The sequence below is a fragment of the Salmo salar genome, chromosome ssa15, assembly GCF_905237065.1.
Source record: "Salmo salar chromosome ssa15, Ssal_v3.1, whole genome shotgun sequence".
Taxonomy (NCBI): Eukaryota; Metazoa; Chordata; class Actinopteri; order Salmoniformes; family Salmonidae; genus Salmo; species Salmo salar.
This window is the reverse complement of record NC_059456.1, coordinates 45,463,362-45,479,431: the sequence shown is the minus strand read 5'-3', so window position 1 is coordinate 45,479,431 and position 16,070 is coordinate 45,463,362. Positions and strand designations below refer to the sequence as shown.

Genomic DNA, 16,070 nt, shown 5'->3' with positions numbered 1-16,070 from the left:
CTTTGAGGTGAAACGAGCTCTTATAGCTCTTATAACCATTACTAGGCAATTTGCTGCAAACGTAATATCATAACACGTTTTGGTAAATTTGGGGGATATTTGTATTATTTTAATCATATTTAGGCTAATTATATTCACGTGTGTGTCTGTGTGTTTGTTTGTCTGTGTGTGTGCGTTTGTTAGTTACGACAGGAGTGCCAAGGCTGATTCATGTATAATTCATAATTATTTACATAATTTGTTATGTAATTTGGGACAATGCTCAGTCAAGTGTACAGCTGTAGCTGGAGCACACTCTTCCTTGAAATATGCTGACTGTCGAAGAGGTAGCCTTACTGTAGGCCTGTTCTAATGCGGCCTGTTCCTAGCCTGGGTGCTATCATGCCACTCCTTGCCACTCCTTCTTTGGCTTGAATGGCAGCATGGATAAGGCATGAACATAAACAGTTCGGGGATCAGGCTAGGCTGTTCCCTTGTCTTGGTTAGTGGTAGTACCTAGCTCAGTGATTCCCAAACTGTCGTAGGGGGCACGAAGGGGTTGGCGGGGGGGCGCAGCGCCTACAACACCTACTCATTCAAGGGTTTTTCTTTATTTTCACTATTTTATACATTGTAGAATAATAGTGAAGACATCAAAACTATGAAATAACACATATGGAATCATGTAGTAACCAAAAAAGTGTTAAACAAATCATAATATAAGTAGCCACCCTTTGCCTTGATGACAGCTTTGCACACACTTGGCATTCTCTCAACCAGCTTCATGAGGAATGCTTTTCCAACGGTCTTGAAGGAGCTCCCACATATGCTGAGCGTAGTGGTGGCAGCTTCATGCTGTGGAGATGTTTTTCAGTGGCAGGGACTGGGAGACTAGTCAGGATCGTGGGAAAGATGAATGGAGCAAAGTACAGAGAGATCCTTGGTGAAAACCTGCTCCAGAGCGCTCAGGACCTCAGACTGGAGCGAAGGTTCACTTTCCAACAGGACAATGACCCTAAGCACACAGCCAAGACAACACAAGAGTGGCTTTGGGACAAGTCTCTGAATGTCTTTGGGTGGCCCAGCCAGAGCCTGGACTTGAACCCGATCTAACATCTCTTGAGAGACCTGAAAATAGCTGTGCAGCGACGCTCTCCATCCAACCTGGCAGAACTTGAGAGGATCTGCAGAGAAGAATGGGAGAAACTCCACAAATACAGGTGTGCCAAGCTTGTAGCGTCATACCCAAGAAGACTGGAGGCTGTAATCGCTGCTAAAGGTGCTTCAACAAAGTACTGAGTAAAGGGTCTGAATACTTATGTAAATGTGATATTTCAACAGATTTCTTAAAAAAAATGTGCAAACATTTCTAAAAACCTGGTTTTTGCTTTGTCATTATGGGGTATTGCGTGTAGATTGCTAAGGGAAAATCACTGTAATGCATTTTAGAATAAGGCTGTAATGTAACAAAATGTGGGAAAAGTCAAGGGGTGTGAATACTTTCCGAATGCACTGTATTAGTCCTAATTTTACTGTAGCATAGGCTATTCTGCAGCAAATGTACCTGTCACAAGAAGAAAAGCTTCCAGCTGATGAGATGATACATGCATTGTGAACTGCATTCTATACTGAGATGAGCTGTCTGTCCCCACGCAGAGCGTTGATGACTGATCATGCAGATAGTAGAGCAGAGGTTGTAGAGAAGCCAGATTTAGACATCGCATATCATTGAACAGTTCCATTTCACATCATGCTGTTCATAGAAATAATGTATTATAATTTATGCTCTGATCAAATTGTGTGACATGCTGTCTAACTATGCTAAATCCAAATTATTAATAATGGTCGATCTTAATCTGTTAAATGTTCATGTTAAATGTTAATCTGGATTGGTTGATTCCAGTATCTGATGGGTTTAAAGATATTTGTACTGATCTAAATCTAACTCGGCTGATAACTAAACCAACTCTCCCCAACTTTAAACACCCTGAAAAATCTTCTCTCTTCGATATTATTCTTAGAACTACCCCTCATGAGTTTACAGCCAATGGGATATATCAGTTCAGTTACCATTGTCCCATTGCCTGCATAAGAGATGTTGCAGATGAACATGCACCGCACAAAATGCTAAGGGTGAAAACAGTTCTAATCCTTGGTTCACGCATAAATTGTCTGAAATTACAGGAAAAACATTTAGTTTGGGCTAACGCTAGACTGACTGATTCTACATCAGATTGGCAGTCCTTCAGACAATTGAAAAATAAATCTCTATATCTGGTTAGAAAAGCAAAATCAACATATTTATTTAATTGTGTATCGGAGAGTGGTGGTAATCCAGCTAACTTCAGGAAAGTGGTCAAATCTTTCAAACAAAACTACACCCCCTTCTTGCCCCAGCAGATTTTGACAGCCTCTGGTCCCATACTAAACAAAATGTACATTTGTAGTGCATTTTGCTTCAGCTGGCAACGTATTTGAAAGGATAATCTCAAAAAATTCATATCATTCTACTAGAGAGTCCTCTAGTCACCTCAGAACAGATTGTGGAGAATGATGCACTAACAGACTCACATACTTTATTTTCATTTCATCTACTTGATATCTATGATGTGTAGTAAGTGCTTTGCTAAAGATTGATGTTTTTAAAAAATCCATATGCGCTGACTCACTTAATCCCTTTTTACTGCAGCACTCATTGTAGAACCATTGACCCATATTTTTTACTTGACTATTGTTTCTACATTTACATTTTAGTCATTTAGCAGACGCTCTTATCCAGAGCAACTTACAGTAGTGAATGCATACATTGTTTTTTTGTTTTGTTTTCCCCGTACTGGCCCCCCGTGGGAATCAAACCCACAACCCTGGCGTTGCAAACACCATGCTCTACCAACTGAGCTACAGGGAAGGCTAGTGTTATCCCTAAAATCTGGAAAGCAGCACATGTCCTCCCCCTACATAAAGGAGGAGATCCTTCTGACTTAGATAACTACTGTCCAATCTCCAAATTATCTTGTCTTTCCAAAGTTTTAGAATCCCTGGCCAACTGTCAGCTAAGAATTTTTTTAACTTCTCACTCTATTCTTAATGTGCACCAATTCAGTTTTAGACCTGGACACCATTTCAGCTGCTACGCTTGTTTTACATGATGTTTTGAATTGTTTAGATCATAAAAATCATTGTGCTGCCTTATTTATAGACCTTTCCGAGGCCTTTGACACTGTTGACCAAAACACTCTCATTCAAAGGTTGAGTGAAATAGCCTGGATCAGGCTTCTTGCATGTGGTTTGAGAATCGTCTGTCAGATAGGACTCAATACGTGATTTCTGATGGTGTCAAGTCTAGTTTCCTGGATATTACGACATTTTTTACCGCAGGGGTCGGGACTGAGGCCTGTTCTCTTTACAATTTAATAAATAATATTGGTCTATCTGTTATGCAGACGACACTGATATGTATGCCATTACCCCAACTGTTGACCAGGCTATGTTAGTGCTGCAATGTGACTTTGTTGCCTTACAGAAAGCCCTGGTTTGTTTAGAACTTGTACTTAATGCAGGTAAGACTAAATATATGTTGTTCTCCAATTCTTACAAAAAAGTTTCAGATGGACTACATATTTATTCATTGGATGGTTCTCCCATCGATCTGGTTCCCTCCTATAAATATCTGAGCATTTGGATTGACAAAGAATTAATGTTTAAAAAATATATATGGATGAGCTAGAAGTAGATCTTGCCTCTCCGTAAATAGCAGGAAGCAGATTGTACAGTCAACTTTCCTGCTAGTTCTTGACTATGGTGACACCATTTACCAGTTTGCAGCAGCCACTACTCTTAAACCTTTGGATGCCGTCTACCATAGCGCCCTTCGCTTTATCACAGGTGACCGTTTTAATACTCACCACTGCATCCTGTATCAAAAGGTTGGCTGGTCCTCTTTAAAGTCCCGTAGATCACTTCTACTCAAGATTCCAGTTTACTTAACTTTGTTTCTAACGTATAAAAGAATGAGCTACCAAACCTGCTTGAAGGATTGGTTAACTATTTAGGTCCCTCTGGTCTCAACCATTTAGCTAAATCCTCCTTTAGTTTTAGTTCCCCCCAATGTTGAAATAACCTCAAAAAATCCTTGCATCTTAATTCCCTGGTGCAGTTTAGGACTCTGGTGTTGAATGAATTAATTGCAGTTGTTTCGATTGATTGTAGTGGTTTATTTGTAGAAATTGTGGTGTTGAGGTTGTGCCTTGTTGTTATTTTTATTCTTCTTGTTTTATTTGTAATGTACATTTATCATCTTCCTGTTTGTGAGAAAATGTTTGTACTTAGGTCACCATTGGGAAAGAGACACTGGTCTCAATTGGGCTACCCGGAATAAATAAAAGGTCATAAAAATGAACATTTATTAATCCCAGGAAACAGGAGTGGGTTTGGGCGGTAAATCTCGGTAACCAGGTTCTCGCTATTAAAGTCTTTACCCTTTGGAACTTTCTCACCATCAATGTTCGAATATTGGAAATATCAGTTCCACTCCTCACTCCGAGCAAGCAGTCCACACACAGTCACACACACACACACACACACACCTGTATTCCTATCTGCACGCTACATAGCCCTGTGTCTGTGCAGCTCTGTACTGCCTTGTTGTTGACCCCAAGACGGCCCCTGAACGTGCAGGGAGTCATTTCTGTGCCTGTGTGCATTTGTGGCTAACGCTTACTGGCAGCCCCAACTCCAATCTTACCCAACAGACAATCTGGCCACTGGGGCCCCCCTGCCAATATGCTGGAAATATATGCTGGAAACAATCTTGCTCTGCTCTGCTTTTTATTGCCCCCTTGCACTTCTCTTTTCATGTCTGTCTTTGGGTTTCTCTCTCTCTGTCTCTGTCTCTCTCTCTCTCTGTCTCTCTCTGTCTCCGCTCTCTCTCTCTCTCTCTCTCTCTCTCTCTCTCTCTCTCTCTCGCCCTCCATTGAATTGGAAGTTAATTGAAAATAATGTAATTGAATGGAATACACAATGGAATTGATTGAACATACAGAACGTTAGAGAGTCTGAGGTATGGCAGCTTTGTTGCCGTTATACATGGAAGCACAGTCCAAAGATGGTAGCTGCCTGTGACTAGATCTGTCACCAAGGAGACTCTATATTGCTGTGTCATTTGGATTGAAATTCACAGTGACACATGGATAGATAATCCCCAGATCTGTAAATTAATCTCTCTCTCTCGTTCTCTCTCTCGTTCTCTCTCTCTCTCTCTCTCTCTCTCTCTCTCTCTCACACTCTCACACACAGTCTCTCTCTCTTTGTTTCTCTCTTTCTCTGTCCCCCACAACTGCTATTTTCATCACAGTACGACGTCCTGTATCAGTCGTTGCAGTGTCCCATCCAAACCCCCCAAATGACAGCATAATGAAGGCACTAAGATGGCTGACAGATTGTGACCCATATCTAGGCTGCTATTTCTCATGATGGGTTTCCACCAACCCCGTTCTCAGGCTTTCCCTTGATCTTCTTGGCAGCTTGGCACACACGGCTCATTCTTTTGAATGCTCGTTTCTGGTTGCCTGTTTCTGTTGCAAAGCTATCAATTGAGATCTATGCTACGTGGCTACTTATGTAGCGAAGAAGGTGTCTTATACCTTATAGGCCCACATCTAAATAACATATGGCTCTTCCCAAAAAGAGCTTCTAAACCAGGAAGTTTCCCCAGTGTTTATGATGATGTCATCTCCCTAAGTCTACCATTACGACATTCAACATTTACCGAACCTGCTTAAGAACAACGGCATAGGTCCCTATTAGTAGATATTGCGCTAAGCTGTTAAACTATCCCAGTCTCGTTATTTTCATAGCTCTTAATGATCCAGCAAACCTTGTCTTTATCACACAAAATAAGTCTTTGAAGTCAGGAGAGTCTCAGAAACGGAGGAAAGCGATCCTGGCATAAGAATGTCAGGGATGATGCCTCTTTTAGAAATGGAAGCCGTTGCAAGAGTTTGAAAAAGAAAGATGGGTCAAATGAGATTGTGCGCTGCTGGTTTTGAAAGGTGCTCTGTTGTCACAAACCGTTGCTTAGTGACAGTTTATTGAGCTGAAATGAACTATGGGGACAGGAGATTCTTATTTAGATTCTTATTTAGGTAGGCCTATTTGTGTTGTTTGGTTATAGTGGTGTCCTGGTCACACATACAGTCCTTCAATGTAAAGAGTATGTGGACTGTATGGAGAGTATTTGTACTGTATCACTTTTGAGATTGTTATCCTTTTTCGCTAAGTAGAGGTCAGATCTCTTATGCCACAAGTCAACTTTCTATAGTTTTTTTCCTCAGTTCTACCTTTGGACTTTAACTATTCATAGAGGGATATAGGCACTTTGGAATTCAATATTTCTTAGCTTGTTGAAATAAGAATTTCCCATTTTAATCTGCTCCAAATGCAATTTCTCATTTGAACAAGGGGGATATTTGTTTCCTTACCTTAAAATAAGTCTTTGGATAAGGAATGTCTGCAATCCACACTTTTTTTTTTTATATTAGCATTTCCTAACCAAAACCCCATGTAAATCAATATCCCCAATTTGCCCAAATCATTTCAGACTCAGATATCCATATTTAACCCATGTTAAGCTACTGATAAACGTGAGCATATTGATGAACTGCATCACACAATATGAATATGTAATGGTGTCAGTCATTATACCAGGCTCTCTGTGTATTTCCCTTGTATCTGCCTGAATATGCAACATTATAATGGGTGCTGCAGATTAATACAAAACACACATTGCAGTGGAAGACAATTCCAAAATCTCTCCAAATAAAACAAAATCCTCTCAGCTCTCACCGCTAAGCCTGTTACGACAATTACAGTATACCACAAAGGCGGCCCGGGGTCCGCCTACATTATTGATGCAACTTGGGTAAATACTAAACAGCGTAGCATCGCATTGTCTCAGAGACTCTGAACACTCCAGACTCCAGCGAGGCGGAGAAGATTATCTCTCTGTTTCAAAATGGCCTCCCTCTCCAATGAATTACCTGACTGCGCAGTAATCACAGAGTCACGCCTGAAGGCATGCAAGGTTCCGAGGGCACCAAAAGAAAATGGGGAAATCATTATCAGATAATCAAGCCTTTTGCCCCTTCCCCCCGTCCCCCTGGATACATTGAAATCAAGTCCCTGTCAAATAAAATAAAAAAAACTGTGCCCTCTTTATTAAAAACAGGAAAACAGGAGGCTTTGGCTGCATTCCAAGTACCACCCTATTCCCTATATAGTCCATTACTTTTGACCTGAGCCTTATGGTCAAAACTAGTGCACTATATTGGGGATAGGGTGTCATTTGGAATGCTACCATTGATACGACATTAAACGGAGCCCTGTCTTCCAGAAAATGTGAAGACAAGTGTTGTTATTAGACTGGTAAATGTGTTGTTCTCTGTCTCTCTTCTCAGATGGCAAGTCGGAGAGCGGGGAATTGGACCTCGACGGCATCGACGATAATGAAATTGAGAGGGTATGCTCTTCCTCTTAAGTGCTTTTGAGATAAGAATACTTTTAACACAAATCATAATGATTTTGCTTTAAACACAAGCTTCCTCTACTTATGTCCCTTACATGAGAGCTTTTTTGTTGTTCAATATCCCAATTCCCCCCGAGTGCCAGCCGTTATGGGGCGGCAGGTAACCTAGTGGCTAGAGCGTTAGACTAGTAACCGTAAGGTTGATAGATCGAATCCCCTAGCTGACAAGGTCAAAATCTGGCGTTCTGCCCCTGAACAAGGCAGTTAACCCACTCACTAGCGGTCCTGGGGGGGGGGGCTCCTGTGACAACAATTTTGGACCCCCTTGTGGCCCCCCAAAATGTGGAGTATGAAATAATTTTAACGGAACAAATTTTTGCTATCGTTCTTTTTTTACATCCGTTATTAGAAAGTGGCAACGATGATGATTATGAACATGGTCTTTTGCCTGCTAATGCCTGCAATGCAGTGAAGAAAACGATATGACAACAATAACGTCTAATGTAACTGGCCCCTCTAACAGTACAACTGGCCCCAGGGATTCGAACTAGCAACATTTTAATTGCTGGCCCTACGCTCTAACTGCTAGTCTATGTGCTACCTACCCTAGCACTTTACCCTTGTAGCACCTTACTAAAACCCTTACTTCCCGCTTCCTTCTTGCAGTATATCCTCAACGACAAAGAAGTGAGAGTTAAGACGGATCTGTGGATGAAGCAGAATGAGGAATATCTGAGGGAGCAGAAAGGTGAGCGAACAGACAAAGGCAAAACCTCTCATGCCCTATTCAAAATTCACATATTCATATTGATCCACAGTTCCCGAACAGGTTTTCATATTAGCCAGCTCTGTAACGAACCAATTGTTCCCAATCATCAATGGTCAAAAATGTTTGTTTAAGATTTTCTGCTGTCATCATGGTCATAAACCTCTTTGTTGAGCATTTAAGTACTTGTACGTCCCTTCAATATATTTATTTATGTTAATTTATATTAATTCACCCTCGCCCAGTTGAACCAATGGAATTTCTTAGGCTGTTATCTTGTTGTAAGTGGCTTAATAGCTAGGGCCACAAAAAAAGTATGTGTCCTAAATGACACCCTATTCCCTTTATTGTGTACTACCTCCTATAAGGCACTTGTCAAAAGTAGTGCACTATATAGGGAATAGGGTGCCATTTTGGGACACATCTTCTATTCCCTCTGAAATACAGCTGTGGCTAAGTCTTCTATTCTATCAGTACCAGAATACAGTAATTACTTATACTATACTATTGTCTATACATAATGACCTATTCAGTCCTTACTGTCTATTGTACAGGGGATATATCCAGTTGTTTTGATCTTGTTTTTTTAGAAAAGGAGGAGAGGATAACTAAAGAGAAAGAGCAAGGGACCTACAAGGAAAAGGTAAGGAATCGAAGGGTGGATATGGTGTGTGTGTCTCGGTCTGTCTGGGTTTTATATGCATTCGTTTCATGTGCATGCTTTTGCAGCTGTGTGCTCAAGAATTGGTGTGTGTGTGCACGTGTGTGTGTAGAGGTGGCCCTTCCTCGGTCCCGCGGCTGGCTACAGACACAGAACAGCTGTTTGTCTAGAGCTGGCGCATATTTTCAGTTTGAGCCAAATCAGCCTGTGCTCTGCTCTGGTCTTCAGTTTCAATGCAGAGGCTCCAGAGACTATATGAATATGACTACTATGGCAGGGGTGCGCTAACCCTGCACTAACCTGTCACGCCATCTCCACATCTGCCCGCTTTCAACCCGGTCGGATTAGCCGTACTCTAGCAGAGTAGCAGACCGCCTAATGAGGTGCAGAGAGGACATGATACCTATTCCAGATGCTCAGGGGTGAAGTTAACCTTAGGTACAGATATAGGATCAGCTTCCTCTCCCCCAATATTAACATTAACCATTACTAGAGAAGATGTAAAACTGGCCCAAGATCAGCGTCTAGCGGCACAACTACGGAGGAGGGGCTCAAAGTCCACAGTAGTTGGGGTCTCATTGTGGTCAAGGCAATGGGTGTTTTCCTTGTGCTGATACAGCGTTCAGTATGACAGAACGGATGGTGCACTATTTCCTATATAGTGCACTCATTTTGACCGGAGCCCTATAGGCCCTGTCAAAATTAGTAGTGCACTACATTAGGGTGCCATTTGGGACATAACCAAGGTCTTTCGGAAGATCACTTGAAAGTCACGGCCGACCGAGAGGCATGGAAAGGTTTCAGGGCCTACTGAGCTTCTGTCATCTCGCTAATCACAGACTTTTTTTAGGGTGACATCATGCTTCCTGACCCCAAATAAAAAAGGCGTATCGTCCATGACTTAATACAATACTTAACTGCCGTAATTTCCGGACTATTAAGCGCACCTGAATATAAGCCGCACCCACTGAATTAAAAAAATATATAATATTTTGAACATAAATAAGCTGCACATGTCTATAAGCCGCAGGTGCCTACCGGTACATTGAAACAAATGAACTTTACACAGGCTTTAATGAAACACGGCTTGTAACAAAAATAAATAGGCTATAACGAAACACGGCTTGTAACAAAAATAAATAGACTTTAACGAAACACGGCTTGTAACAAAAATAAAAAATTAGCATTAAGCTTTAGTTGTCTTTTTGCACTGAGTCAATTCCTCACGCTGCTGTTTCCAACGTCTTATCGACTCATTAAGACCAAGCTCCCGTGCAGCAGCTCTATTTCCTTTTCCAACAGCCAGATCAATCGCCTTCAACTTGAAAGCTGCATCATATGCATTTCTCCGTGTCTTTGCCATGATGATGGTGACAAAATGACTACCGTAATCAGAATGATGGGAAGTTTGAGTGCGCTCGATTTAATCTAAACAGTAAGCAAAAAAGTTGTTTGACCTTAACCCGTTCGGCAATTTCATTGGTCTAATGAAAGCTTCATGCCGCCAAAAAACTGAGCACGTCACAGAATGTGTTTTTTTGGATAAAAAAAAATTGAAAGCGGGAAAAATCCATTGTTTAAGCCGCGGGGTTCAAAGCGTGGGAAAAAAGTTGCGGCTTATAGTCCGGAATTTACGGTAGCTACTGTTGTTATTACTATCAACAGCAATTCTAGTTAATAAGTTTACCATTTGATACATTATCACTAATATCAATATATCAATCTGTGCATGTAACTCTCAACTTGGTGTCCCACGGCTTGCAATGTCCTACAGCTGAGTTCTCCATCTCTGGTTTTGGAGAGCTGCTGGGCTGGAACAAAAAAGTCTACAGGACCAGATTAGAGAATGCCAATCTATACATCTATCATATCTGATATAGTACTATGTACAGTATATCTGCATCGCATTATTATGTCCCCCAAATTCCTCCTTAAATACAATAATAATAAAGGTCATCTTAATGCTTCCAGCAATCTAATGGATCTCATTCAACCGATGTTAAATTCCTCCCGACATATCAGGGGGGTATTCACAAGGAACCAAACGTAAGCAAATGGCTGAAATGGTGAGGGACTAACCTGAACTTGTCCAATAACAAACGGTTGTTTCCGTTGCAAAACATTTTGCTCCGGTTTACTATGGTGTGCACTATTGAACACACCCCAGATCTTCTCAACTCTCCCCCGTCTCTCTTCCCCTTGCAGCCCAAGAAAACGTCCAAGAAGCGGGAGCCCATCCGTGCCAGTACGGCGGGCGAGGCCATCGAGAAGATGCTGGAGCAGAAGAAGATCTCCAGCAAGATCAACTACGACGTGCTGCGTGACCTTAACAGCAAGGGTGGCAGCGGCAACAGCAGCCCCGCCCGGCCAACCTCCACGGAAGAGCCACCCAGTGGCACCCCTGGGCGGAAGAGGCTGACCCGCCGCAAGAAGCAGCCCAACAAGACCAATATGGGCCTGGCCACCACCGCCAGCATCATGGGCAAGAGGTAAGGGGATTTCAACTAGAATTGTTAGAAGTAACCTAGCCTTCACATATGGATGACTGTCACTAACGTTTACATTTTAGCAGACGCTCTTATCCAGAGCAACTTACAGTAGTGAGTGCATACATTTACCTACTGGTCACCCGTGGGAATCAAACCCATAAACCTGGCATTGTAAGCAGCATGCTCTACCAACTGATCCACATGGGAGAATTAGCTTGGGTTGAGCTAATTCTGTTCTCATTAGTAGGTCTGCAGGTTTTATTTCTTAAAGGGATACTTTTGGATTTTGGCAATGAAAGCCCTGTATCTACTTTCCCAGAGTCAGATGAACTTGTGGATACCATTTTTATGTCTATGTGCAGTTTAAGGAAGTGGCTTACTAGTGTTAAAGCAATTGCTAACAAGCTGTTACCATAGACTTCCAGTCATTGCGCTAACGTTTTTACACTGCTGCTACTCGTTGTTTATTATCTATGCATAGTCACTTTACCCCTACCTACATGTTCAAATTACCTCGATTAACCTGTACCCCCGCACATTGACTCGGTACCGGTACCCCCTGTATATAGCCTCGTTATTGTTATTTTATTGTGTTACTTTTTTATTTATAGATTTTTAAAAAACGTTTTCGTTTATTTATTAAATATTTTCTTAACTCTATTTTCTTAAAACTGCATTGTTGGTTAAGGGCTTGTAAGTAAGCATTTGAAGGTAAGGTTGTATTCGTTGCATGTGGCAAAAATTTGATTGGAGTTTGATTTGAATGCTATTCATGTGTGAATATAGGAGAAGGTACAGTAGTGAAATGCTAAGGTCAGGACTAGGCTTCGACAGAGAAGGAATTGGTGTGACATAGAAATGTTTAGATTGCGAAAAGTCCTTATGGTTGGAAAATATCCCAATAGCTGGGCTCTGAGAAGCACTTCTGGGATACAAAATGATACAAGGCTAATGCTGCTTATGATGCCTCTATCTTATCGAGGCATTAAACAGACAGGCTATTCAACAAGCCATTTTTATAATTTCCTGACAACATGGAAACACTTTCACATAACCACAGGAACCTGGCCCTTTTTACCACCAATAATAGGCACCATTTGTGGCGTAAAGGTCCCCTATTGCCTCTGGAGGTGTTTAAATTGTACACCCTCCTCAGTCCCCCACTACCACTCACCCCCTTTCTGATCCCTAGGCTGGTTTGCCGAAGACAAGCCAATCTTGCCCTCTGGACGTCATATCTGAGCTGTCCGTCTTCCCCCCTCTCTCCAATTAATCCTCCAGTTGGACTCCAAATGTCCTTGTGAGAGATGTAATGAATGCGGAGCAGACGGAGCATGAGATCACGACTTCTGTTACTGACACGCCGCGGCAGACCATTTCTCATTTTGCCAATAATTTCTAGATCATGCCACGGCCACATTAATGATAATTAACATTTTGGTAATGAATTCTGAATTGGTAATGAAAATGAGATGTGAGGCACTGTTGGAGAGCTGATGAGTAGACTGCCGGTAGAATTACAAAGCCCCCATCACCTACCCTACCCCCCCTTCAGCAGGCTCAGGTGCCGGGGTCGGTACTATCTAGTCTCTGGTCAACTCCAACAGATTGGAGCTATCCCTTCAGGCCACATTTCTTCATCAAAAGGCAGATGCTGGGTTTATATTCAATTTTCTCCCACTAACAATGGATTGACTGCCATCAGTTATGAATATTATGTGTCCATGGAAGTAGAGCTCATTTGATGGAATCGTGTCACTTCTGGCTAATGAATTAGATACAAGCGTTAGGGTAGGATTTTTATGAACGTTGAAGACCTAGACATCATGTTTCAACTAAGTAGGGTCCAGCCTTTTATTCGTCATATTTAAGGTTGCACATCTTCTATTGTTTGAGCACAAAGCCTTACAGTCTCATTGACTCATTGGTGCACTTGTGTCCCATCACTGCAACCTTGAAGTTGCTGAGGCTCTGGGCTTCAACCAAACAGACCCCCGGTTCTCAGAATGTGGTCAGCTTACGTGGGGGGAGGTGGGGAGTAGACGACGCGGAACAAATCAAATGTATTTATATAGCCCTTTATATAGCCCTATATAGCCCTTACATCAGCTGATATCTCAAAGAAAAAACTCCCTAGAAAGGCCAAAAATCTGACAATGAACTCGAGTTTTAGTTCCAGTGCTACAGCAGCGGATCTGAGCCTCCTGCTAGAGTATGGGAAAGCATCCGGAACTCTGTCTATTGGGATGATGAGAGGGGGGTAGGATTAGTTTCCCTGTGTGCACTTTAGCTGGCCAGGGTTTGTCTAGCTTGGGCCAGCACCCTGAACTATAAGGTATGCCTGCCTCACTTCTGTGCATAAAGCACCTTCTATTCCCGTCAGTGAGAAACGGCTACGTTTTGTTTCTGTTTCGTACGTGTTTCCTCATTGGATTAAAACAAGAATGTGTGCATTTTTAATGCTCCCTCAACTTTATATCAGCATCTAGTATTGAATCACAGCCAGATATCTGAGACTGGGGGAACAGAGTGACTTTCTAAGTGTTTCTCTTGAATGTTTGAAAGCTAGCACTTGGTATGCGACTTGGTATCCCCGCACAACACATTTCAGTTTGTTGTCACATAAAATGCTCAGTGCTTGTCATTGTGATGCATCTTACATTAGTCGGAGGCAAGATTGCTCTTTTTTAAAGTTGTTGCTGCCTCCCATTTGTATGAGGAACCGCGGTGCAAGTCGAGCTTGTGGGATTCAGGTGGCTTAGCCTGCTCTTGGATCCAGCTGTTATACCTGGTACCTCAGAGCGTGCGTTGTGTTTTAAAAGCCCTTAGAGGAAAGGAGTAGAAATGGAGAGGGGAGCCTGACAGTAAATCCATTGTCGGCTGTGATCCTGTTGGTTAGTGCACCACCGCGCTTACACAACCCCCCCCCCCAGACTCCTTCTCCTCGGATGACGCACAGCTAGTGTTGTTGATCATATCATCCTAGCCTCCCCCATCCCCCCCCGCTCAGAGCTGAAAACTTTGTCACTGAATTGAAATACTTTCTTAGACACAAAGTTGGAACAGTCTCTGATGCATGTTTTTTCCCCATCTCATTTGTATTGAACCAGGTAAATTCATTGAGAAGTAGTTGTCATCTGCATTAATGGCCCGGCAAGATGAAACTCTTTTCTCACTGACAGAACTGGAGCTAACCGTCCGAGTCTGAACGTTCTCAGCTATCCATGGTGCTCTCTCACTCGCAGAGCAGAGACTCTTAGAATTCATTTTCTGTCTCGAATTCAGACACACTCTGAACACTGAAACTTTCCCACAGCCACAGATCACGAGAAGTCTCACCCCTCCCTTTCACTACAAGTCCTCCACCAGCTGCCAGACGAAGCCCCCTCCGCACCCACCAAACTAACAAAGATGGAAAAGCGCTCTTCCTGAGAGGGCAAAACTAATTACCCTGTAGTTCTTTGTCCCTCATCAACTCCTCCCTCCCACTCCATCCCTTGCTATTTATGAAAGCTGCAATCCCTGACAAGTCAAGGTTGGTTGTTTTAAGTGTAAATTGTAACGAACGGTGGCAGAAAAGTCTGTGTGCTGATCTCTTTTCAGGGAGTCCCACAGGATCCTCTCAACTGTACCCTTTATTTGACCTTGATATGATTTTCGTTTTACTGGTAGCATTCGGGACCAGTGACACAGCAGGAAACTTCAGCAGACACACAGAGCTGTTCTGCATTTGAAAGGGCTCGTAATTCCAGCCTCCCGATTACCTTTTTGCTCCTGACTAGCTTTCGATACAATACAATACAATAATGTCAACCTGGGGTCAGGTGTGTTTGTTTGTGTCTTTATCAACCTCGCAAAGGTCAAAGTTTGGAGCAAGAAGCACAGGCTGTCTCGTCTCACGCTGGCCAGAAATAGCAGCCCAGGATCTGGGGCACCCTGATGTGTTTTGCAGGGTTCGTCTCTGAGAGATTGCCTCTCGCCTTCTCCCCCTCATACTATCTCCAATTTCCTCTTGAAATGTCATCATTTCCATCCGGCTGCTACTTTTCCCTCTGCTGTGACTCTCCCTCCCCCTTTGCCTGCTAACCCACTCCCAGCACCCGTGCGAAATGCTACCTCTGCAAACCAACAGATGACACAGATGCTCTGGGATGCTCATCCGGTTGCTGTTGAGGGGACCTGTTATGGAGGCACCCGGGTGTGGAATGTGCTGTGGCTGTGTGTGAATGATGCACCATACAGCCAGACCCCCTGGTAGGCTCCCCTAGACCACCACCCCCTTCCATGCCCTCTAGCACAGCCCCCAACTGACAGATTGATTCGTCAACTCTCCACAGCATCACTGTCATGTCGTGCCACATCCCCAGTATCCCTGCATTGGTAAACACTGGAGTTGTTGACAGATGATTTCCCCAGAGGGCAGGATCTGGCCTATCAGTGTCTCCCTGAGCCATGCCTGTGGAGGGAAGGCACGCGAGCAGACCCTGTCTCCACCCGTAGGCAGGAAAGGACTTGCAGAGTGACATGTGTGCAGAACAGGACCTGGATGTCTGGCTGTGTGGGCTTTTCTTTCCTATGGACTATACAGATCACATAGCAGACTCTGTAATGTTTAGTCTGCATAATGCACCAGAGAGCTCTTTTCCTGAGATG

The 16,070-nt window shown here is 42.9% G+C and overlaps 1 protein-coding gene across 2 annotated transcripts in view; it reads left to right on the top strand.

The window, feature by feature from the left end:
- The window catches only part of brf1b (BRF1 general transcription factor IIIB subunit b), a 135,902-nt gene that overhangs the window by 82,528 nt on the left and 37,304 nt on the right, over nucleotides 1-16,070 (top strand). For both annotated transcript variants that reach the window (XM_014145095.2, XM_014145094.2), the window contains exons 13-16: nucleotides 7,434-7,495; nucleotides 8,168-8,249; nucleotides 8,858-8,910; nucleotides 11,134-11,417. In XM_014145095.2, the coding sequence (XP_014000570.1) occupies nucleotides 7,434-7,495; nucleotides 8,168-8,249; nucleotides 8,858-8,910; nucleotides 11,134-11,417 (481 nt within the window). The remainder of the gene's footprint in view (nucleotides 1-7,433; nucleotides 7,496-8,167; nucleotides 8,250-8,857; nucleotides 8,911-11,133; nucleotides 11,418-16,070) is intronic.